We start from the raw sequence: 25271 nt of genomic DNA, 5'->3' as shown, positions 1-25271 counted from the left end.
ACCCTAAAAACCCTAAACCCCAAACCCCAAACCCTAAACCCTAAAAACCCTAAACCCTAAACCTTAAAAAACCCTAAACCCCCTAAACCGTAAAAAAAACCCTAAACCCTAAAAAAAAACCCTAAACCCTAAAACCTAAAACCCTAAAAACTCAAAACCCTAAACCCTAACAAACCCTAAACCATAAACCCTAAACCTATAAAACCCTAAACCTATAAAACCCTAAACCTATAAAACCCTAAACCTATAAAACCCTAAACCATAAACCGTAAACCCTAAAACCCTAACCCCTAAAAACCCTAAACCCTAAAAATCCTAAACCCTAAAAACCCAAAACCCTAAACCCTAAAAACCAAAAACCCTAAAAACCCTAAACCCAAAACCCAAAACCCCGAACCCCGAACCCCAAACCCCTAACCCCTAAACCCTAAACCCTAAAAACCCTAAACCCTAAAAACTCTAAACACTAAACCCTAAACACCCTAAACCCTAAACACCCTAAACCCTAAACCCTAAAAAACCCTAAACCCTAAAAAACCCTAAACCCTAAAAAACCCAAAACCCTAAAAACCCAAAACCCTAAAAACCCAAAACCCTAAACCCAACCCTAAACCCAAACCCTAAACCCTAAACCCAACCCCCAACCCCCAAACCCCAAACCCTAAAACCCCAAAAAACCCTAAACCCTAAGCCCTAAAAAACCCGAAAAAACCCTAAACCCTAAAAAACCCTAAACCCTAAAAAACCTAAACCCTAAAAAACCTAAACCTAAAACCCTAAACCTAAACCCCAAACCCTAAACCCCAAACCCCAAACCCCAAACCTTAAACCCCAAACCCCAAACCCCAAAACCATACCCCAAAACCCAACCCAAACCCCAACCTAAACCCGAAACCCCAACCCAAACCCCAACCTAAACCCTAAACCCCAAAACCCTAAACCCCAAAACCCTAAACCCCAAACCCTAAACCCCAAACCCTAAACCCCAAACCCCAAAACCCTAAACCCAAAACCCTAAACCCTAAATACCCTAAACCCTAAAAACCCTAAACCCTAAAAAAACCCTAACCCTTGGACCTTAACCCCTGGACCCTAACCCCTGAACCCTAACCCCTGAACCCTAACCCTAACCCCTGAACCCTAACCCATGAACTCTAAACCCTTAACCCTTAACCCTGAACCCTAATCCTTAAACACTAATCCCTAAACCCTAATCCTTAAACCCTATACTATGTGTGTTTGTGTATGTGTGTGTGTTTTTGTGTGTGTGTGTTTGCATGTGCGTTTATTTTGGTTTATGTGTTTGTGTGAGCATGCGTGTTTGTGTGTGTGTGTTTTTGTTTTTTTGTCCGTGTTTGTTTTTTATTTGTGTGTGTTTGTGTCTCAGTGTTTTGTGTGTGTGGATTTCTTTGTGTATGTTTATGTGTTTGTATATGTGTGTTTGTATGTGGTTGTGTGTTTTATATGTGTGTGAGTGTATGTTAGCGAATGTTAAATTCATTCATTAATAACATACATTCAAAATATTTATAGCTCGCTGTATTAATAAAATTAACTTTTATTATACATTTTAAAGAAAAAAAAATTAATTGTTTAAGATTTGATAATGGAATTAAGATTTTAGACTATCTACAAATTTTAATTTATCTTTTTAATCAAATTTATGTATCTTTTACACATAGTAATTTATACTAAAATTGTAAAACAAAATATTTTACAATTAAATTACATAAATATGACATTTTCTTTGTAAATGTAATAATATTTTTTATTTTAAAGTAATAATAAATATTTTTTATTTTTTTATTATCATTTTAGACACTCTTGCGTTTATATACATGTATTTCGACCAGTAATGTCTAATTTTCAAGATTTAGGCCTTCTGATTTTAAATTTTAGAAAAAATAGTTAAAGTTAAATTACCTTTAAGATTTCTCCATCACCACGTAGTTATGAAATAAAAGGAGTGCAGATAGTCCACAACTTGGAAACGTATTTTCAGTGAACATTTTGGCGCCATTCTGTATTTGTTTTCTTTTTGGCGTGGGTGTGCGAGTGAGTCACTACTAGCAAGAAGGATCTTGAAAAAAAAAAAAATCTGAATTATCGAATGACATCCAATAATCCTTTGGATATCATGGACGATGAGGTATGAAAATGGAAAAATAGCTTTCTTGCAATTTGCAAACTCCAACTGAGTCTCACTCTTTCGACTGTTAATGTATGCAATTTTAGGAATTTGATTGGGAAGCAGCTGCTAGAGAAATCGACGTTGTTTGCGAGATGGCGAGCGACGCACAGGGAAAGGGAAAGCAGCAAACGGGTCTCAAGAAGGAATCCCCAACACCGCAGTTCGAAGAAGATGACGAAAACCCTTCCTTTGTCCACCACATAGATGCGGAGGCAGCCAAAACCTGGATATATCCGGGTACAACTGTTGATTCCCTACACTTTCTTTCACACTTGAAGAGTTTTAATTAATCACCTTTTGGAATTCGCATTGCAGTTAATGTTCCCCTCCGTGACTATCAATTTGATATTACCCAGTCCGCACTCTTCTCCAACACATTGGTGGCCTTGCCAACGGGACTTGGCAAAACACTCATTGCTGCAGTTGTCATGTATAACTACTTCAGATGGTTTCCTCAAGGTAATTTCTTGTGCTGCCTTATCTTGTGTATCCACAAGTCTTACACTTTCAATGCCACAGACCCTTTAACCGATAAAATGCTTCCTTTCACAACAGGCAAAATAGTCTTTACCGCTCCTTCTCGGCCACTCGTCATGCAGCAGATCGAAGCTTGCCACAATATTGTTGGAATACCTCAAGTAACAACTTTTTTTTCTTGTTTCTGATTCACTTTTATCTTTTCTTTCATGAAAATCTTGAAGTATTGGGGAAAATTTAATTTCAGGAATGGACAGTTGACATGACTGGTCAGCTAAGTCCCCCTAAAAGGGCTCAATTTTGGAAAACGAAGCGAGTGTTCTTTGTCACTCCTCAAGTATTAGAAAAGGATATTCATTCTGGTGATTTTAATGTCATTTTAATTCCATAAATTCTCTGAATATTGATTTAATTCCATTGATTGTCTGAATCAGGCTCTAGCTTTATTTTGCTTTTTTGCTCGACCTAATTTGTTTCAGGTACATGTTTGGTGAAGTACTTGGTATGTTTGGTAATTGATGAAGCTCACAGAGCTATGGGAAATTACGCTTATTGTGAAGCAGTTCGTGAGGTCTGATTCGTTCGAGGCTTTTATTTATTACTGGGTTTTATTAATAGAGTATGTTTCATCATTATTGCATATAGTTTATTCATACCTTTTAGTTTTTTATCTGGTTTTTAGTTGATGGCTGTACCGGTACAGCTGAGAATATTAGCTTTAACTGCAACACCAGGATGTAAGTTTGAGTATCTTATGTTCTTTTCAGTCTTTAACCTTTTAACAATATTGTGTTCTAATTTTAAGTTTGATATTCAGCCAAGCAACAGACAGTTCAGGCTGTCATTGATAATCTGCATATCTCCAGACTTGAATATCGCAGCGAAACTGACCATGATGTTATGTCATATGTTCACAATAGGAAGATAGAATTGATACAGGTAGTCTATGCATGCCTATTTGAAATCTAAGTCATATTTTCTGCATTTAGAGATCTTTGTTGCAATTTTACCAGGTTGTGATGGGCCCGGAAGCTGCAGAAATAAATAATAAGTTTATGGAAGCAATACGCCCTATAGTAGCTAGGCTTACAAATATTGGTGTCATTCAGAACAGAGATTACCGCACTGTAAGACTCTCTGCCTTCTGTTTTGTTTCCATTTTTACCAGAGTCAGATAGCTCTACCTATTGTCAGCAAATAAATACATGACTTATTAGTGATTTTTATTGAAATACGGGGAAATATATATTTGAGTAAGGATTACACTCTCCTTCCCCCTTCATTTTACTTTCATAATCTATTGAGGGATCATCTAAAGTTGGCTTATTATGTTTATCAATTCTTTCAAAGTTGTATAATATAATATACAACTATATAGTCAATTAATTGATGTAACCTGAACATTGAACCAAAGGAGATAATTCTTGAGATACATGTAGTAGAAGAGTAACAATAATTTGTGATCTGTTTTGTTCATAAGATGCATTCAGTTTGTCACACATTGTGAAATTAAAGAAACTGCATTGTGATATAATTCTATATTTTGAACAGCGACATATCCATAAAGTTGGGTTTGAACATCAAATTATATAATTGCTACAGATTCAAAAACATAATGTTTAAAAGACCTCTGGAAATGATTGGAGGTTAATAAAGTCAGATTCCTTTTAACTCAAGTCTAATACTTTATATTTATTAAAACTATATAAATGTTTTGGTAGTGGCAGGCAGGCCTTTCTTCCCCCACTCTATTTTAGTATATGTTTTGCATGAATAGCGTTTTGAAACATGATTAATTTTGGTAGTTTTCTTAACTATTGTTTGGAAGATTTATTAACTTTTAGCTGTTAGTTGTGTTACATTTTTTGTCTGGCTTATGATTAGCCAAACTTACTTTGCGTGGATGATATAGCAAATCATTATCTATCTTTCTTTTGAATGTTTGGCAGTTGAGCCCTTGCCAATTACTTGAAATTAGGGAAAGTTTTCGTCAAAGGCTTAGGCAAGATCTTTCTCATGTCAACTACGAAGATGTGGAAGGGTATTTTGGAGTTCTCATCACTCTTTATTACATCCATAAGTTACTTTCAAGCCATGGAATAAGGCCAGCATACGAGATGCTTGAGAGAAAATTGAAGCAAGGGTATACTTCCTATGTACATTATATACTAAGTTAGTAAACAAATTGGGAGGATATGTTTAGATTCATGTTTAAATTATTATATGTATGATCCTTCAGGCTAAATAAGAACTTAATTAAAGATTAAGATTAGTACACACTAGTGGTAAATGTCAGATGCATTCAAAGGATTAATATCTAAACTCCAAAAATATCTTTAAAAATGCTGAGGACAGAACATATGGGGGCATATTGGGAGTGTTGATTTGATAGTTAAACATGCATGCTGTTTCCTCTCTCGTCATATGGTCTACTTATGAAATTTAACACAGCTGAACCAAACTCTAAAACAACAAAAGATGTTAGTCAGTCGCCATTGCCAATAGATATGTCATAAAAGTGATGGCTTGGTTGATTAATTTCTAGAAGCAATAGAGATGTCTATATTATGCATTTTTTTGTGGTAAATTCTTCATATTTAAATCACTTATTTGTAATATTTCTATGTATACATTATTGAACTAGATTTGGAAAATAGATCACTGGTAATTGATATTTATTTGTCTTTAGTTTAATAGAAGACCAATGTTCTATTACATGTAAAGTCATTTAACTTTACGCTCTTAGTTGATATAGCTGAGAGCAGAATATCTAAGAAACTTCTCTAACCGTGTTGTGCATGTCTTTTGATATTTAATTTATGTAAGGGCCTTGTAGGAATATTTTACTATGTTATTGCCAACATTTATGAATTACATATTTATATATATATTTAGAGTTCTGAAAAATGATTCTATAAGGATTACTTTCAGATATTTTGCAAAATTTATGAGTAAAAGTGAAGTTATTTTTAAAGCAAGGCAACTAATGCAGCAAAGTTTGTCTCATGGAGCATCTAGTCCAAAATTGTCCAAAATGCTAGAAGTATTGCTGGAGCATTTCAGTAAGTATTATTCTGTTTTTCAAAAGGTGTTGGTATTTGCTACTACCTTCTTACGGTATTGTTATGTAAAGAAAGTTTTGAATTCTTGAGGTAAATGACATTGGTGTTAGTTCTCACAGCATATTATACCCAATAAGACCAAGCTGTGACTGAATATTAACTGTGCCACCAGCTAACGGAAGTAGGGAATTTGATGTAAATTTACAGTGATTTTCTTTTTACTTTTGAATGCTTTAAATTCCAATGAAGAGACTAGTTATGAGTTTTAAAATGATGTTCGGTATGCTTCTTTTAGATTGATCTAGGGGTGTTTAGAAGAGCTTCTTTGAAGAAAATAGAGAGTATACGCCCTTGGAATAATATTTACTTGTGTATGGTGTTGTATAATGATATGATGATGTTCTTATAAAATTTGAAGTATTCACAGCTACATGCTATAATCCTAATGAAATAAAGAAACAGATCATCAAATATTATAAAACTAATTTTAAGAGAAAATTTTCAATATACTCTAAAATATTCAAAGTTAAAATATTGATATTATAAGATATCCCAACAGTGTGTTTAGGATGCTATTTATCCTTTATGATTTGGGCAGTTATATTATGCCATGGCCTCAAGGCTGAGTATTTTTTATGCCATGGCCTCAAGGCTGAGTATTTTTTGGAGGTTAGAAGATATGTTTCTTTGCCTTTTGGATTTCTTTTTTTCCTTTTCTAAAATAGCTATTTTGTTATAAAACTGAATTTGATTTTGAATTCTTTACTGTTTCAAGACAGTCTTAAATATTTTGGTATAAAATTTTAGTCATTTGCTTCTGGTTGAATCTTGATTTGATTTTTTGTTTTTCTAATAAATTTCCATCACACTCTTTAATGGATGCATTATGCGTACAATGAATTCACTTGGATGTGGTTAATAAACTATCATTATACTGATAAGATGATGGATGACTTCTTTGGATGTGGTTGCAGAAACCCACGATCCACAAAGCTCCAGGGTAATTATCTTCTCCAATTACAGAGAAAGTGTCAAGTAATGTTAATTTGAATTATTTAAAATCATATTCTACACAGCTATTGGAAAATTTTAGCCAAATTAAAATTTTATTCTGTCAATTCAATTCCTTCAGGGATATAATGAATGCACTTGAAGATATTGGGGAATTAATTAGAGCTACTGAGTTTATTGGTCAAAGTTCAGGTACTTTTGATTTTACTTTGCTTTAGAATTTTGATTGTGTGCTGAATGTAACATTTGTTGGTTATTCCCAAAGCATGTGTTACTTGGTGGAATTGATATGTTGTGCTTGACTATGATTAATCACCTGCAACAGTAAGAAAGTAGAAGGGGTGGGCGAAAAAACACAACAGAACGAAGAGAGAGATAAAATCTTTTATTCATGCCTTTTTTTATAAAGGATATTTGTACATATCAGTGCTCCCGATTTGCTACCCATTTTATTCTTACACTTATCCTTCTAAGTAACAAAATCTCCCATCCAAATTGGCATTTTTGTTCTTTCTATTGGACTTCTTATAATCTTGTTTGTTATGATACTGTTCCTATTCTTCATGGATTGAATCCATGCCTTCTTGGGTCTCCTCATCATGAATCATATTATCCCCTTTCCGATGGACAAATACCTTGTCCACAAGGTGTAAATTGGAAGAATCTTGTAAAAATTCATCCAAAAGCTTCTAGGTGGAGTCTTTCTGAAAGAGGCCTTGCCACTGAACCAAAACATACTCTATGGGTACTCCCGCTTTTCACTAAGATAGTAATGGTTGACCTGCAAATGGCGCTTTGAATCCGTGGTATTTGTTAAGCATTTTGATTCGTTTATGTTAATGTGTGCATCAGGTGGTTTGGATGTACTGTGTGCGTCAGGATCTAACCCAATAAATAATTCTTACCATTAAGCTTCAATGTAGTGATTGTGGGTGTTCTACAAATTGAAAAGAATGGGCTTGCAGAGGCCATTTATACAAATAAGAGGGTAGTTTTTAAGAAGAGAGGTAATTGTTGGACCTGCCACCCTGGCAGGGGTAAAAGATCAGTGAGACTAAAGAAGTTGTCAGAAGTCCCCACAAAAGTTTGAGGCCAACACTGGCTGTTGGCGATAGATGACGGCTGCTGGTGGAGTACAACAGTCGACATGACACACAAGTGACAGACAGAGTGGAGTCCACTATGATACCAACTTGAATATTTGATTAAGAGAAGAATGCTTGAGTGAGTATTTCACTTAGCAGTAGTAATGTATACATAAACACACGTACATACATATATATAGATGGATAGATAGATAAAGATTGCAGAAAAGAGGACAATAGAAGATTGGGATGATAGGTTCAGATAGGAGAACCTACTCCTACATAAGCTTTTCTGGGTATATCAAAAGACAATTTCTTTCTTTTATGTATGTTAGGGAGTGGAGAGTTTATGAGAGGAGAAGGAAGAGTTAATGTCCTACTGTTTTAGCAGTTAGGACAGGCGGGAAGTTAGGTGGAGAGTTTATGAGAGGAGAAGGAAGACTTAATGTCCTAACTGTTTTAGCAGTTAGGACAGGCGGGAAGTTAGGACTTGTATAAATAGAGTTCAGTACATTCTTTTGGGTAGCTTTTGGAATATTAGTTTGTATAGGCAGGAACATTTGTCCTGTGGAGGGGGATTAGGCTCCTGTATATTGATTGAACATGAACTTTGTTGAATTGAAATACAAAAACCCATTCTTTTATAGTTTAAATTCTTCGAGGGACTCAACCCGTTGAATTGGATTAATCGACCTGAGAAGTTCTTCGAGCTACAAGGGGTGGCGGAGGAAGAAAAGGTGCGTTTAGCTTACATCAAAATGGAAGGTAGTGCCAGTTTTTGGTTCAAGTTCTGGAAGGATAAAGCCAAGGATCATTCTTGGGAAGGCCTGAAAAAGGGAGCAATGATCGTGAGATTCGGAGGCAGGAACATGGGTACCATCTTTGAAAGTTATGCAGCGATTAAGCAGACTGGGACCATGGAAGAGTACGTTCAAGATTTCAAAATCTTGGTGGGTCAAACAAAGGGAGTGTTGGAAGAGAAGTTATTGGGGTATTTTCTTGTAGGTCTGCTAGAAGGCATCCGAAACCAAGTTCGACCTCATGATCTACAAGAACTGATGGCGACTATGAGGATCGCACGGGATGTAGAGGAGGCTCATGGTGGTGCGAAGGCTGGGAGCTGGAATGTGACCAAGAATTAGCCATCTTGGGGGGCGTACGACAGGAACGGTGACGCGGTTCGAGCCCAGTCGCAATACCCAAGGACGACCAGGAGTTTTCGAGAGTGTGGGGTCAGTGAGGAAGGAGGGAAACATTGTTAGCGGTGCGACGAAGGTGGGAAATACGGTGGGAAGTGATAATAGGGGGAGGAACACGAGAAATCTGCCATACCCAGAGTTCTTGAAACGAAGAGAAGAAGGATGTTGTTTCAGGTGCGGAGGGCTGTTCAGTCTAGGCCACCATTGCCCGGAGAGGAGTCTGAGGGTGGTTATATTAGCGGAGGACGAAGAGGAAGAGACTGAACGAGAAGAAAATGTTGTTATCAGCATTTTCAGCTAGAGGCCTTACTTAGCTGAAAACAATGAAACTACAAGGAAAAATAGGGGAAAGACTGTGTTGATTCTGATTGACAGTGGTGCTAGCCACAATTTCATTGGCAGAGAGTTGGTAGATGAGTTAGGATTACCCATTGAGGATACATCACCTTATCATGTGAGTCTAGGAGACGAATAGAGGAAAAGGACCAGAGGTTGTTGTAAGAAGGTTGATATAATATTAAGGGTGGATTGGTTGGCCAAGCTGGGAGAAGTGACTCTGAACTGGGGAGAATTGACGATGGTGTTCAGACAAGGGGAGAAGAAGGTGGTCATAAAAGGGGATCCCACGTTGGCTAGAAGATTGGTGGAACCCGAAGATTTGCTGAAGATGAAGGAAGTGGAGGCATGGACGTTGGTGTGGAATTTAGGGCGGATAGAAAGGAGAGAGGAAGATGATAACTGCCAGGGGTTAATAGGGAGGCAACAGGAAGAATTGGAGCAAGTTCTGGAGCTACATTCAGAGGTCTTCCACGAACCCAGGGGATTACCTCCAAACAGAGAGATGGTGCATCAAATACCCCTCAAAGAAGGGGTTGACCCTGTGAATGTGCGTCCATATAGGTACCCACACGTGATGAAAGGCGAAATTGAAAAGCATGTGGCGGAAATGTTGAAGACAGGAATTATCAGACCTAGCATCGACCCTTATTCTAGCCCAGTTATATTGGTCAAAAAAAAGATGGCAGCTGGCGTTTCTGTGTGGATTATAGTGCGTTAAATTGGGCTACTATACCCGACAAGTTTTCAATCCCAGTAATAGAAGAGTTACTGGATGAATTAAAGGGAGCTAGGTATTTTTCTAAGGTGGATTTGAAGGTAGGGTACCACTAGATTCGAATGGGAGAAGGGGATATACATAAAAGGGCCTTTAGAACTCATCAAGGCCATTATGAGTTCATGGTGATGCCTTTTGGCCTCATAAATGCACCAGCAACCTTTCAAAGTGCCATGAACAACTTGTTGCAACCTTATCTGAGGAGGTTCGTGTTGGTATTTGTTAGATGTTAAGATGTGTGTTTCTGTTATTTGGGCTCAATCTATTCTGTATTAAGGGCATTGGCCCATATCCTACAATATAAATAAACTACCCTATGTGTATGCAAAACACACAAGGGATATTTTCTCCCAATCTTCTCTATTTCTCACATGGTATCTAGAGCATAGGAATAGTTCCAGCCAACTCCACAGTCTTCGGCACCCATCACCGCCGTTGTCGCTGCCGTCGGCGTCGCCGCCGCCACCGCCGCCGCCGTCGCCAGAGTTCCAGAATCGATCGACGACCACACCATCGGAATCGTCTCGGCCGGGCGACCACCGTGGTACAAAGATCGCGGCGAACGGACCACCCACGCGCCTCCACGCGCTGCCGCAACAGTCACCGCTACTGCTGCTTCCCGCCGCGCGAGCCAGCGCGTCGCCGGAGAGTTCCGCCGCCGATCAGAACCGCCGTGATCGCCTCCTCGCCCTCTTTCTGGATCTGTGGTCGTTGTGTCAATCGGAGCACTTTGGATTTTTAGGGTTTCTCCCTCTCCATGGCATCTTCCTCGTCTACAAACACCTCTGTTGGTGGCTCATCTTCTGATCCCTCAATATACACCAATTATGTGAATGTACACTTGTCCATTGACAAGTTAGATGGCACAAATTATGCAACATGGGCGTCCGGCATCAAACTTTGGTTGAAGAGTCAGGGGTACTTAGATCACCTTACTCAAAATGTGACTACTACTACCATAGATGACACTTCCCGCTAGATGAACATTGATGCTCAGTTATGCATTGTTATAAAGTCCACCATTCACTCCTCACTGAAACAAATGTTTCGATCATATGAAACATGTTTAGAAGTATGGGCACAAGCGAAGTTGTTATACACAAATGACACTCAGCGTCTTTATGGTGTTTGTCAGGACCTATTAACTGTTATTGGTCCACGCAATCCTGGTCCCATGGCAAAATATTTGGGTAAAATTCATGCCCTTCTTCGTGATTTTAATGATATATTACCTCCTGCTTCCACTCCTGCTGAAGAATTGGAACAACGATCAAAGTTCTTCATGCTGTTGGCATTATACGGACTCTCTGATGATGTCTCTCATGTCCGTGATCAGATTTTGGGTTCTCCTGTCATACCTAACTTTACTTCTACTTGTTCTGCTCTTTTGCGTATACCGAGGAAACCCGTCACTGAGACATCTTCTCATACTGATGATTCCTCTGTTATGGCTGCCCAACGTGATGATCGAAGTCGGTCTCGCAAGCCAAGTAAAGGACGTCCAAAATGTGACCACTGTGGCAAGTTAGGCCACAAAATTGATAGATGTTATGCGCTTCATGGACGTCCTCCTCGACCAGTAGCAATGGCTAATTCTGATCCACCTCCCCGATCACCGTCTGCAGACCATCCTACTCCATCTAATACCTTAGAACAACCTGCAATCTTTAACGAATTTCTCAAATGGTATGAGGATTGTCAGCACTCTAGTTCCACTACATCTGCATCTGTTGCACGTACAGGTACACCTTTTGTTGGTCTGACTCACTCTCACTCCCTCGGACCTTGGGTCCTTGACTCAGGCGCCACCGATCATATCACTGGTAACAAGTCCTTGTTTTCTTCCTTGTCATGTCCGGATAATTTACCCTCGGTAACAATGGCTGATGGGTCTAGAGTTTCATCTCATGGTGTTAGTACTGTTAATATTTTTCCATCCATATCCATTGATCATGTACTTTATGTCTCTGGGTCTCCCTTCAACTTATTGTCCATTAGTCGTCTAACTCGTACTCTTAATTGTGTTATTTCATTTACTAAAGATTCTGTTTGGTTGCAGGACCGGAGTTCGAAACACATGATTGGCACAGGATGTGAGTCTCGTGGCCTTTATCATCTCCGCCCTTCTCCACATGTTGGCGTAATCGTGGAGTCACCATCCCTTCTTCATGCTCAGTTAGGTCATCCTAGTCTTGCCAAACTACAACAACTTGTTCCGAGGTTGTCAAAATTATCAAGTTTGTCGTGTGAGTCTTGTCAGTTAGGGAAGCATACTCGTAGTTCCTTTCCTCGTAGTGTCTCACAACGGGTGTCGTCCCCTTTTTCATTGGTTCATTCTGACATTTGGGGACCTAGTCGTGTTAAGTCTACTTTAGGCTTTCAGTATTTTGTTACCTTTATTGATGACTATTCCAGATGTACTTGGTTGTTTTTAATGAAGAATCGTTCTGAGTTTTTTTCTATTTTCCAATCTTTTTTCAATGAAATAAAAACACAGTTTGGGGTTTCTATTCGAAATTTACGCAGTGATAATGGCCGTGAATACCTTTCTCAACAGTTTAAACATTTTATGGCTTCTCATGGCATTCTTCACCAAACCTCATGTGCTTATACCCCTCAACAAAATGGGGTGGCTGAGCGCAAGAATAGACACCTTATTGAAACAACTCGTACCCTTCTAATTCATGGTCAAGTACCCTCACATTTTTGGGGTGATGCAGTTCTCACGGCATGTTATCTTATCAACCGCATGCCATCTTCCGTCCTAGATCACAAAATCCCTCATTCTATCTTATTTCCTCAAGACCCTCTACATCCATTACCTCTTAGAGTTTTTGGGTCTACATGTTTTGTTCATGATTTTAGTCCTGGTCTTGATAAGTTATCTCCTAGGTCTCACAAATGTGTCTTCTTAGGATTTTTACGGTCACAAAAGGGCTATAAGTGTTTTTCCCCTTCCCTCAATCGTCATTTTATCTCTGCTGATGTCACTTTTGATGAATCTTCTTTTTACTTTTCACATCTATCTTCTAGTTTTGTACCTCTACCTATTACTGTTGATATTCCTATTATCTGTGATCCTCCTGGTGATGCTCCACCCATTTTGTCTCCTCCTTCTTCAGACTCTCATTCACCACAGGATTGTCCTTCACCACCACCCCTTCAGGTTTATAGTCGCCGCAATTGTCTCCCTCATGACTCACTTCCAGTGCCGCCTCCTGTGTCTCCTCCGGCTCCAGCAAATGAGTCTGACCTGCCTATTGCCCTCCGTAAAGGTATACGCTCTACCCGTAACCCTTCCCCCCATTATACTGTTCTTAGTTACCACAGATTATCTCCATCTTTTTACACTTGTCTCTCATCCATTTCTTCTGTGTCAATGCCCAAGTCTGTGGGTGATGCCTTAACTCATCCTGGCTGGCATCAAGCTATGCTGGATGAATTAACGGCTTTACAGAAAAGTGGAAATTGGGAGCTTGTCCAATTACCATCTGGAAAGTCTGTTGTTGGTTGCAGGTGGGTGTATGCTATCAAGGTTGGCCCTGATGACACAATTGATTGTCTGAAAGCTCGACTGGTTGCCAAAGGCTACACACAGATTTTTGGTTTGGATTTTGGTGGCAAAAATGACCTATGTTCGCCTATTCATTGCCATGGCCGCTCTTCGACAATGGCCTCTTTACCAACTTGATGTCAAAAATGCTTTCCTTAATGGTGATTTGCATGAAGAAATTTATATGGAGCAACCGCCTGGCTTTGTTGCTCAGGGGGAGTCATCTGGATTGGTATGTCGTCTTCGCAAATCCTTATATGGCCTAAAACAGTCTCCTCGGGCCTGGTTTGGTAAATTCAACTGTGTTGTTCAACAATTTGGTATGTCTCGCAGTGAAGCGGATCATTCAGTGTTCTATCGCCACTCAAGTGTTGGATGTATCTACTTAATAGTGTATGTCGATGACATTGTTCTCACAGGAAGCGACTATCTTGGCATCTCTCAGATGAAACAGCACCTTTGTCACCATTTTCAAACCAAAGATCTTGGCAAACTCCGGTACTTTTTGGGTATTGAAGTAGCACAATCCAATGCTGGTATTGTCATATCTCAGAGGAAGTATGCGTTAGACATCTTGGAGGAAACAGGGTTAATGAACTGTAAATCTGTTGAGACACCTATGGACCCTAACATCCAACTCTTACCAAATCAGGGGGAGCCTTTCTCAGATCCTGAACGGTACAGAAGATTAGTTGGTAAATTAAACTATCTTACTGTTACGCGTCCTGACATTTCCTTCGCAGTTAGTGTGGTGAGTCAATTTCTAAACTCTCCATGTGAAGACCATTGGGATGCAGTTGTTCGCATATTGAAGTATATTAAAGGATCACCTGGAAAAGGTTTGCTATATGGTCCTAACAACGATACAAAAATTGTTTGCTATTCAGATGCTGATTGGGCTGGTTCCCCTTCTGATAGGAGGTCTACTTCTGGATATTGTGTCTCTATTGGTGGCAACCTGATATCTTGGAAAAGTAAGAAGCAAAGTGTTGTGGCAAGGTCCAGTGCAGAAGCAGAATATAGAGCTATGGCATCAGCTACTTCTGAGCTTGTGTGGCTTAAACAATTGCTTAGTGAATTGAAATTTGGAGATGTCACTCACATGACACTTATATGTGATAATCAAGCTGCTCTCCATATTAGCTCTAACCCTGTCTTCCATGAGAGAACCAAACACATTGAAGTTGATTGTCATTTCATTCGAGAAAAAATCATATCCGGAGATATCAAGACTGAGTTCGTTAACTCAAGCAACCAGTTGGCAGACATATTCACTAAGTCCTTACGAGGACCTAGAATTGATTATCTTTGCAACAAGCTTGGAACATATGATTTATATGCTCCAACTTGAGGGGGAGTGTTAGATGTTAAGATGTGTGTTTCTGTTATTTGGGCTCAGCCTATTCTGTATTAAGGGCATTGGCCCATATCCTACAATATAAATAAACTACCCTATGTGTATGCAAAACACACAAGGGATATTTTCTCCCAATCTTCTCTATTTCTCACAGTATTCTTTGATGACATCCTGGTCTACAGCCAATCATGGGAAGAGCATTTGAAGCATGTGGGTCAGGTGTTGAATAAACTAAGGCAGAATAACTGGGTGGCGAATAGAAACAAATGTGAGTTTGGGACAGAAAAAATCAGATATCTGGGACATCTGATTTTAGAGAAGGGAGTAGAAATGGATCAAGAAAAAGTAAAAGCAGTGTTGGAATGGGAGGAACCCAGAACCCTTAAGGCGTTGAGGGGATTTTTGGGCCTTACAGAGTATTACAAGCATTTTGTAAGGGACTACGGTAAGGTGGGAAAACCTTTGACTGAGCTATTAAAGAAGGGGCAGTTTGTCTGGACAGCTCAAGCTAGTGCTGCTATAGCCAAGTTGAAGGAAGCCATTACCCCAATGCCAGTGTTAATCCTGCCAGATTTTAGTCAGCCATTTCACATAGAGTGTGATGCATCAGGTGGAGGGGTAGGAGCAGTTCTTACTCAGGGGAAGAGACCCATTGCTTTCTTTAGCAAGGCTTTATCGGAGGGATCTTTAAACAAGTCGATATATGAGAAGGAGCTTATGGCTTTAGTCATGGCCATCCAACATTGGAGACCTTATCTCCTAGGCCAAAAATTCATTGTGCACACTGATCAAAGAAGCCTTAGGTATCTGTTTGAACAACGTATTACTACATAGAACCAACAAAATTGGATAGCTAAACTTTTGGGGTATGATTTCGAGATTATGTACAAGTCACGAGTCACTAACAAAGTGGTGGATGCTCTATCACGAAAGAAGGAAGGAAATGGAGAAGATGAGAAGGAATTGAGGGTGGTGGCAAGGCCTTATTGGCAGGACTTTCAAGAGGTTTTGAGGGAAGTTGAGGAGGATGAGGCACTGGTAAATGTGATAAAAGACATCAAGAAGGATCCAAACTTACATCCAGTTTTCACTCTAGAGCATGACATACTCCATTATAAAAGGAGGTTGGTGCTCTCTGCTAGGTCAGCCTGGATTCCCAAGCTCATAGCCGAATTTCACATGACAAATATAGGGGGGCATTATGGTGTTTACAGGACTTACCGCAAGGTAGCCCAGTCACTATATTGGATGCGGATGAAGAAGTCAGTCACTGAGTTTGTTATTAGTTGTTTAGTATGCCAACAGCATAAATACTTGGCGTCTTCTCCTCAAGGGCTGTTACAACCTTTACCCATACCTCACGCTATTTGGGAAGAAGTGAGTATGGATTTTATAGTTAAACTGCCCAAGTCACAGGGGTATGATGTTGTGCTAGTGGTAGTGGATCGCCTTAGCAAATATGGTCATTTCTTACCTTTGAAACAGCCTTATTCAACACGCACCATAGCAGAAGTGTTTGTTAGGGAGATAGTCCGGTTACATGGGGTGCCAGTCTCCATTGTTAGTGATCGAAACCCATTATTTTTTAGTGTTTTCTGGAAATAGCTCTTCAAGATGCAGGGGACACAGCTGAAGATGAGTACTACCTATCACCCTGAATCAGTTGGGCAAACTGAAGTTTTAAACAAAATTTTGGAATGCTATTTGAGGTGTTTTTGCTCAAAGCAACCAAAAAGTTGGAGTTCAATACTTCCTTGGGCTGAGTATTGGTATAATACCAGCTATCAAGGTGTTGCGAAATGCACTCCCTTCGAGACTGTTTATGGTAGAGCTCCTCCCTCCCTAAACAGGTTCATACCAGGGGAAACTCTTGTAGAAGCAGTAGCCCAGGAGTTGCAGACGCGGGATGAAGCCCTTAAGCAACTCAGGTTCCATTTAACCCGAGCTCAGGACTTGATGGCAAAATATGCGAATTGAAAAAGTAAACCAGCGGAGATTAAAGTCGAAAGATTAGACCCTATAGACAGACTTCTATGCCATCTAGGCTGCATCCAAAGCTGTCAGCAAGATATTTTGAGCCATTCCAAGTCATACAACAAGTAGGGGAGGTAGCCTTTAAGCTTCAATTACCAGACACAGCCAGGATACATCCTGTATTCCATGTGTCTCAACTAAAGAAGGCAGTGGGCGCGAAGAGTGTGGAGAAGGAATTGCCATCAGACCTACAGGTAGATGGGCCAACATTCTGGCCCATTAGAATTCTGGACAGGAGACAAACACAGCAAGGAGAGGAAATGGTGCAGCAGATATTGATTGAATGGCAGGAAGGAGGTAGAGATGGAGCGACTTGGGAAGATGCCCTAACTATCAAAGACCAATATCCAGACTTCAACCTTGAGGACAATGTTGATCATCAGGCGGTGGGTAATGTTAGGGAGTGGAGAGTTTATGAGAGGAGAAGGAAGAGTTAATGTCCTAACTGTTTTAGCAGTTAGGAGAGGCAGGAAGTTAGGTGGAGAGTTTATGAGAGGAGAGGCGGGAAGTTAGGTGGAGAGTTTATGAGAGGAGAGGCGGGAAGTTAGGACTTGTATAAATAGAGTTTGGTACATTGTTTTAGGTAGCTTTTGGAATATTAGTTTGTATAGACAGGAACATTTGTCCTGTGGAGGGGGATTAGGCTCCTGTATATTGATTGTACATGAACTTTGTTGAATTGAAATACAGAAACTCATTCTTTTACAGTTTGAGTTCTTGTTTGTGAGTGTTAGTGGTTTCATACCCAAAAACCTATCAAAGTAGGTATTACTTTTTTCTGGCCTCAAATAATTCTTAAATCTTAGTCATTGTTAAGCATCGTTGACATCTGCATTTATTTATTCTGGGCAATTTGTAAAGGAAATGTTTTATCCTCCAATTTGTATCTTTTCTTTGTTTTTCCTTCCTTCTTTTCTTTTGTTGTTTTTCGACATTCATCATTATTTTGTTTGTAAAGGAGAATCAATTATGTTGTTTACAAAAAAGTCTTCATTTTAATGATCTATAGGGAAAGCAATGAAAGGTCAGTCCCAAAAGGTTCAACAGGCTGTGCTAACGGTATGTATTCTCTTTAGTATAATATTCACTCTCCTTCGATGCACTTACATGGTTGATCAACAGAAATTTCGGTCTGGCACCTATAATGTCATTGTTGCCACATCAATTGGTGAAGAAGGTCTTGACATCATGGAAGTTGATCTTGTCATATCTTTTGATGCTAATATTTCACCACTTAGAATGATTCAGCGAATGGGGAGAACCGGAAGAAAGCATGATGGACGAGTTGATATCCTTTGATTTTCAGTTTATTTATTTCTTGGCGATTGTTACTTCTGAGAAAGAAATGAACATTATTGGCATTTCCTATTATACGCTTTCTGAAATGCTACAAGTATTTGTTTCGTTGGTTCCTTAACAATTGTTACTAGTTTTTGCTTGTGAAGGGACAGAGTTGAAGGGCTACTTGCGAAAACAGGCAAAGAGCAAAACTATAACTAAACACATGCGCAATGGGGGCATAAATAGTTTTTCCTTTCATCCTAGTCCAAGGATGGTCAGAAACTGTTAGAAAACTTCTTTTCTTTTTTATCTGTGCTTTTTATCCTTATCAATGTTGCTAAATATTTTTGTAGATTCCTCATGTCTTCAAACCGGAAGTTCAATATGTTGAACTGTCTATTGAGAAATTTATTCCCCGTCAAAAGAATGTGAAGGATGACGAGCTCCACATTTCTCCATCGAAGAACAAACTTAATGTGGCTGAAATTGATTTACTTGAAACGTATTTTCACCCTACTAGGGAAAAGAATAGTAGAATCTCCCTTATTTCCTTTCCCCACTTTCAGACCTTTCCTTCTAGAGTGCATAAAGTTAAGCATTCATCTGGAACATTGATGTTTATAGACATGATGCAGCGTATGCAAGGACTAGCATCATTTCCAAAAGATGACGAAACTTCTTCACTTCAGGTTCTACTTCTGCTCTTAGATCAGTACCACACTGTATGAAATATGATCGTAGTCATACTGTGAACGTTATTTCCTTTTTGGTTAAATAATGTCTATTTGAGTTGTTCAGGAAGATCTGTGCTTGGGACATAGGAAGCCAGTCACCCCTACCAAACTTGATAAAGGTAATATGGATAATATCATCTGTTCAATTTTCTCTCCTAGTTTCTAATGCCAAACAATAGCCATTGATAGTGTCAACATTGCAGATGAAAAGAGTTGTATTTTACTTTTTATCTTTTACTTTTCAAAATTATTTACTTTTTGGTGGTTATTACTTGAAAGGAATAATCTGAAAGAAGAAGATTTTTATTCAATCAATTGATTTGAAACAAACATAAGTCTCTATATTGAGAGAACTCTAATCCTAAAGTAATAATTACAAAGAGATCTCTAGAATCTTCTAGAGTAGTACACTTAATATCTTCCTAACAACATTTTCCTCCAAGTTGGTGAATGGATATATCATTCCCAGCTCGCTTGTGAGATTATGAAAATTTTCAGTGGAAAGACCTTTTGTGAACAAATATGCTAATTGAAGCTCAGATGGGACATAAGAAGTAGCGATAAGACTACCATCCAGTTTTTCTATAATAAAGTGTTGATCTATCTTTTTGTGTATGCTAAACTAGATTGTAGGCAATGATGTTAAACTGGAGTTGCCACATGTTATTTATATTGCCACGTTGTCACCCTATAAACATTAACAAAAATGAGGACTACATTGGGACGGAGAAAATTGAGGGGCTGTTAGGTTCCTAGATAGAGAAACCCAAAAACACCACTGCAAAACACCCAAACTCACCGAAAAGATCTTGTATTATTGATTCTAGGCACCAAGAACAGCAAGAGTGCCTCCAAGGGACAATGTTCCCTTCACACAGGATGCCAAAGATCCTGTCAACATTTAGGTCTGGAGGCTTGGGTGGTGGTCGATATGACTCCTTTGGTTCCATTAATGATAAGAACTGCTTCAAACCAAAAGACCTGGAAAACCAGTGACTTCTTGCACGGCTCAAAAATTCTACAGCATATCTTCGTGACAACTTTTGTTTTCTCATTTCTACTTCGAGATCTTCCAGAATTACTGAACCATCCCCATAAAGCACAAGTTTTGCAGTACGCTCTGAAACTGTTTGCACTGCTTCCATTACTGAAGTTTCTTTCCTACCATCTTTACTTTCCTCCATTGTGAGTAATTCAAGATGGCTAGTTAATAACTACTCTCCAAGAAAACCGCAAATTCCTTTGTGGCCATTGCTAGAAGCAAGTTCTGCAAGTGTTATAACATCAGGAAATTCAGGATATGGATCTGTAACTGTTATAGTGGATGCACCCATGGACACCAGGACCTCAACTAGGTAGCACCCTGCCCCCGCAGTTTTAACCCCAGGCCTCAACAATTCTTCATCCTCCTCATTTGGTTTACTACTTTGTAGATATCTTTCTTCCTTCTTCTCTTCATCATTAGCCAAGTACTCTCCTTCAGAGAATTTCTTGCCTTGCTGTTTTGCAGACTATCTTTCTCAGCATCCGTACCTGTTTTTCCCTCTTTCTTTCCTTTCATGACAAATTTCTCACTTCCTTCTGCCCCTTCCATGATTTGAGTTCTTGCAGCATGTCTTTTTTTGCTTGGACGATTTCCCTTATTTCTTTCACACTTCTTTTTTTTTCTGTCATGGCTCTTCCTTGTTTGTTGGCCCCTTTCTCCAAAGTATTTACTCTTTCTTCATCACCTCCTCAGCCTTGTCCTTCCTTCCTCTATTCATCGACCCTTGAGTGCCCTCCGAATGCCTGTCTGAATTCTTGGAATTTTTCATAAGACCTCTGAACATCTCCTTGAGTTCTTGATGACCCTCCGTTAGTTCATCTATCGCCCTTTCAATTGTGCTTATTCTTCCTTCCATTTCTTTTCCTTTTCTGAGATCTGACAGGTCGGACCAACTTGTTAGGTTCTTAGATAGAGAAACCCAAAAACACCACTGCAAAACACCCAAACTCACTGAAAAGATCTTGTATTATTGATTCTAGGCACCAAGAACAGCAAAAGTGCCTCCAAGGGACAATGTTCCCTTCACACAGGATGCCAAAGATCCTGTCAACAATTCTCTAAAACATCCAAAAACCTCCCTTCCCTACAAAGAACCCCCACTAAATAAAGGAAGTCTCACTCAACCTAACAACCGAACTAACAACTAATATTTAACATACACATTATATCCTATGAGGACCGCATTGAATAATTTGAACAAAACTTGAGACCAAAAAGACTATTAAACCAACAAATAATAAGGACTCCTTAGACCCCTCCTAAATAAAATAGAACAGTAAGATAGAAAGCTCTGGCAACAGTAGTATCGACAAACACCAATGATGGTGACAGCTCCAGCAGACGACAGGTGCAACTTCGACAACAACAGTGGCAGAATCAACAATGTAGTCACAAGTTTGATGCACTTTAGACAACCACATGAATCAAAGGAAATGGATTCACTTTAAGTAACCCTAGAAAGAATCATAGCTAAGACACTAAAGAAGAAATGTGAAAGGGGGGCTCTCAAGAACCTAATACCAACTTGAAATTATTAATCTGAAGAGAAGAATATTTTTATTTAATTGATTGATTTGAAACAATACATCGATTTCTATGTAGAGAGAATTCTAACTCTTAAATAATAATTACAAAGAGATCTCTAAAATCTTTTAACACTTCTAATAATACACTTAATATCCTACAAACAACAATATTCATAATAAATGACTTTTTCTGAACACATTTTCAACATCTGTGAACATTTTGCAAATATCTATTGACATCGAATTTCTAAATATGGTAACTAAGTCCACTTTATGTCTTCTTCAGACAATGAATCATGCTCTATGCATGCATTGAGAACGAGTGTAAACTCGGTTAATTGTCTGGACCTGGATTCGTATCATTTGGGCATTCAAAGCAAAGACTTCCTTGATCTAACTTGGCGAGAAGAAACATGTGAGGATGATGAGGGAATTCACGAGACTCCAATTTATAAGAGAAGAGTGTCAAATGAAGGTCAAATGGAAAATCTTATGGAGATTGAGACTTCTTCGTTGGTTGCAGATGCATGCATTAATGACATGAAAGATGAAGAACTTAGTCCACGTTTAACGAATTTCATTAAAAGTGGTGTAGTTCCTGAGTCTCCCATTGATGAAAGAGGTGGGTAACTTCAAGGTGGTAAAAGGACGGTTTACAATAGTTTAGTGTAATTAACTATTTTGTTCTAAAATAAATTGAATTTTTCAGGGAAATCAGGATACCATTCTGTTATACGTGACTATATTTTACCTGTCAGTGTCCACAAAGAACAGAATGTTAGTTCTTTAAGCTCAGGGGAAACTAAAATGGTCGACAATGAGAAGGGCACTGATAAGAATGTCGGTACTTCCTCTTTCAATGAAACTCAAAGCCCTTTACTTGACCTGAAGAATTGTACAATTAGAAGAGGACGAGTCTTTCTTTCCCAAACTGAGGAAGGCCATGTACATAACTCTGACCTAAGCCTCGGTGAAGAAGCACTTCCAGCAGATTGTGGTGAAATGTCTGAAAGCATTAAACCTTCACGCAAATTTAAAAGGTTGCGAAAAGCTGAAGATACTGAAAGCAATAGGAATCAGAAAAGTATTAAATTTTTTTATTCAACAGTGAACTTTCTGAAGTCATCCCATGCCTCCAATCCCGCACAATATGAGCATGGACGAGGTGATTTTAGTTTGTTTAGTGCATTCTTTACTCCTTTATTCATTGAAAGTATTTTAGATCATATCTTGTTTCTTTGAAACGAAATTGGAAATATATTTAACAAAATTCTTTTCTAGAAGGATGTATTTTAGAAAACTAACTGAGCGCTGTGCTGTTTCATTTCTACTTTTTAGGTAAAAGGAAATCAGCATACAATGTGAGAGACTTCATTGAGGAGGAAGCGGAGTAAGCTTTTGCCGAAGATTAACTTAATTCTGCATTCTCATCCTGTTTTAGCGTTTTTTACACAATATTCAGTATCATAGTTAGCATATCTTTTATTGCTGATTCAGAAAATATAATGACTTATAAGTTGTATATGACTATATTTTGTGAAAATATCCGGTCTCACGAGCAGTTCAATATGGTCAGGGTATCTTCAGATGCCTATGTATCTAATGATGAAGATGGTGAGGATGACAATTCATTTGACAGTTTCATAGATGACAGGACCAACCCTACAGCAGCCAGTCAGCCTCAAGCTAGTAGAATGGACATGATGACAATTTACAGGTATTTTATCTTCCTTCCATTGCGCTTTGTTATTCGTAGGTTTCTTCTGAATTCATGATTAAAGGAATTGGGTAGCAAATGTCATCCTTCGAAAAAAAGCTCGTATCATACAAGGCTTCTTTCCTCTCATTACATATTTATCTAAACGTGAGAATATCAGCTTTGTTAGAATCTTTCCCAATTATTTGAATTTACAAATATCACATTTTTTTATAGGCAATATTAGTTGTTAATATTTGTTAATGGGAGAATTGAATCCATAATCTCTCTTACTCCCCCTTCTGAACCCACAACTTCTGTCACCCTCCTCCCAACAAGTCATCCTTATATCCGCCTACAAATATCACATTGAATTAATTCTGAACTATGCAGTGCTGTTATTATCTTAATGTTAAAGCTATATAACTGAAATTAGCTCTGATGCAGGCGTTCTTTGCTCAGTCAAGCACCGAGTAATGGACCGCTTGATTTTTCTGCCACCTTCACTCCCGACTGTGTGACTGTGGCAGCCAGTACTAGTGAAAGTGGGGATTCTTCAGGGAAGTCATTCAATCATTTACATACAGAGCCAACCAAAGAGTCAGCAAATCGGACTTCAGAATCCGTCACCATCGACCAGTTAACCTCAGAAGCAGTGTTTTCAAGTTGTTGTCCTAAGGGAAATGGGACAGAGATAAAAAGTCACAAACGAAGATTGTCGTTTTACCACTCTGAACACTTCCCGACTATGAACCTTGAACAAGAATTTGCTCTTCAATCAAAGAAAGAAGTGGGGGATGTGGATGCAATTACAAATGTTTTGTGTGATGATCAGTTTTATAATGATCTCGATCTTGACGAGTTGGAGGCGAAAGCAACTTTGGTTCTAAAACGGAAATTAGATTTGTCCATTCAGAAGCAAGATAAAGTCTCTCAATCTCACTTACCCAACCTTGATATTTTTGGGTCTCCTTCATTTGATCTTGGGATATGAAAAGCATGACATAACTCATGCAGCATGATATTTGCATTTGGAAATTAATTAATCAACGTGGTGTAAGCCAAATACAAGTCTTTTAGACTACATATTTATACAGTGGTATTTTATTGTATAGTTAAACATTGTTTGGAAGAGAATACGGTTATAGGTTCGTCTAACAAACACTTGGTTCGAAGGGTATTTCAATGCCTCTTGTATATTCGTCTAACCCCGATTGTTATTAACCAGCTCGTCATGACAAAGTTGATCGGTGTCAGTAATTGTCCAGGGCAGTTTTTGGTATCGGTGTTTTTGTATCAACCCGTTTTATATTAAAAAAAAACAATTACATTGACAAAAATAAAAATTGCACTTTATATTCGCTTTAATAAACTGAAGAATTTAATGTGAACTTATAAGGATGTAAATGTACATAATTTATTGATTTATGAATTATTTCAATTAGGCATGGAAATATGGGATGATTTTAGACTCTCAAAATTCAAGTAATTAATCTCATGTGCGTCCAGAGAATGGGCTATGGATTAATTGTTCAAAACTGATTACTCTAGAATTACCAATCGAATTAAAAAATATTAAAACGACACCCTTTTTTCTTTTTCATGGAAAAGACAACCATTCAGCACCCTTTTGTAAATGGCTTTTACCGACACAATGCACCAACTTTATCAACGAGTTTTTAGGGCTTTCTGCAGTCACAACTTACATTTACCCATTTGTCAGCACCGTGATTTCTGCACCTTTTTTTCTTTCGTATTGCTGATGATTCATCAGATAATGAATTGCTATTGTGCTTGCTAATTACAATGGAAACATTTTAAATAAAATAAATTTTAATCGTTCCCAGCAACCCCGTTAAGAAACTAATGCGTCATAATTTTAAACATGGCAAAAGAAAACTTTTGG

General features: G+C 38.6%; 1 protein-coding gene across 5 annotated transcripts; it reads left to right on the top strand.

Moving 5' to 3' along the window:
* Nucleotides 1-1964: 1964 nt before the first annotated feature.
* LOC108340289 (DEAD-box ATP-dependent RNA helicase FANCM) lies at nucleotides 1965-24704 on the top strand. 5 transcript variants are annotated; one of them, XM_052878387.1, is made up of 24 exons: nucleotides 1965-2149; nucleotides 2236-2428; nucleotides 2507-2650; nucleotides 2747-2829; nucleotides 2916-3030; nucleotides 3148-3239; nucleotides 3351-3405; nucleotides 3486-3607; nucleotides 3658-3795; nucleotides 4618-4811; nucleotides 5600-5730; nucleotides 6705-6765; nucleotides 6863-6933; nucleotides 13262-13414; nucleotides 18093-18142; nucleotides 18206-18371; nucleotides 18511-18638; nucleotides 18718-19053; nucleotides 19163-19217; nucleotides 21956-22291; nucleotides 22379-22834; nucleotides 23008-23059; nucleotides 23246-23386; nucleotides 23813-24704. In XM_052878387.1, the coding sequence occupies exons 1-24, from the start codon at nucleotides 2111-2113 to the stop codon at nucleotides 24357-24359; spliced, it is 3858 nt and encodes a 1285-aa protein (XP_052734347.1). In that variant the 5' UTR covers nucleotides 1965-2110; the 3' UTR covers nucleotides 24360-24704. The 5 variants fall into 5 exon arrangements, with proteins under 5 accessions (XP_052734347.1, XP_052734348.1, XP_052734349.1 ...); XM_052878388.1 differs by having other exon boundaries at nucleotides 3682-3795; nucleotides 23813-24703; XM_052878389.1 differs by having other exon boundaries at nucleotides 23802-24034.
* The last annotated feature ends 567 nt before the right edge of the window (nucleotides 24705-25271 follow it).

This window comes from Vigna angularis, chromosome 5 (genome assembly GCF_016808095.1).
Source record: "Vigna angularis cultivar LongXiaoDou No.4 chromosome 5, ASM1680809v1, whole genome shotgun sequence".
Classification (NCBI taxonomy): domain Eukaryota; kingdom Viridiplantae; phylum Streptophyta; class Magnoliopsida; order Fabales; family Fabaceae; genus Vigna; species Vigna angularis.
This window is presented reverse-complemented; position numbering and strand designations above follow the sequence as displayed.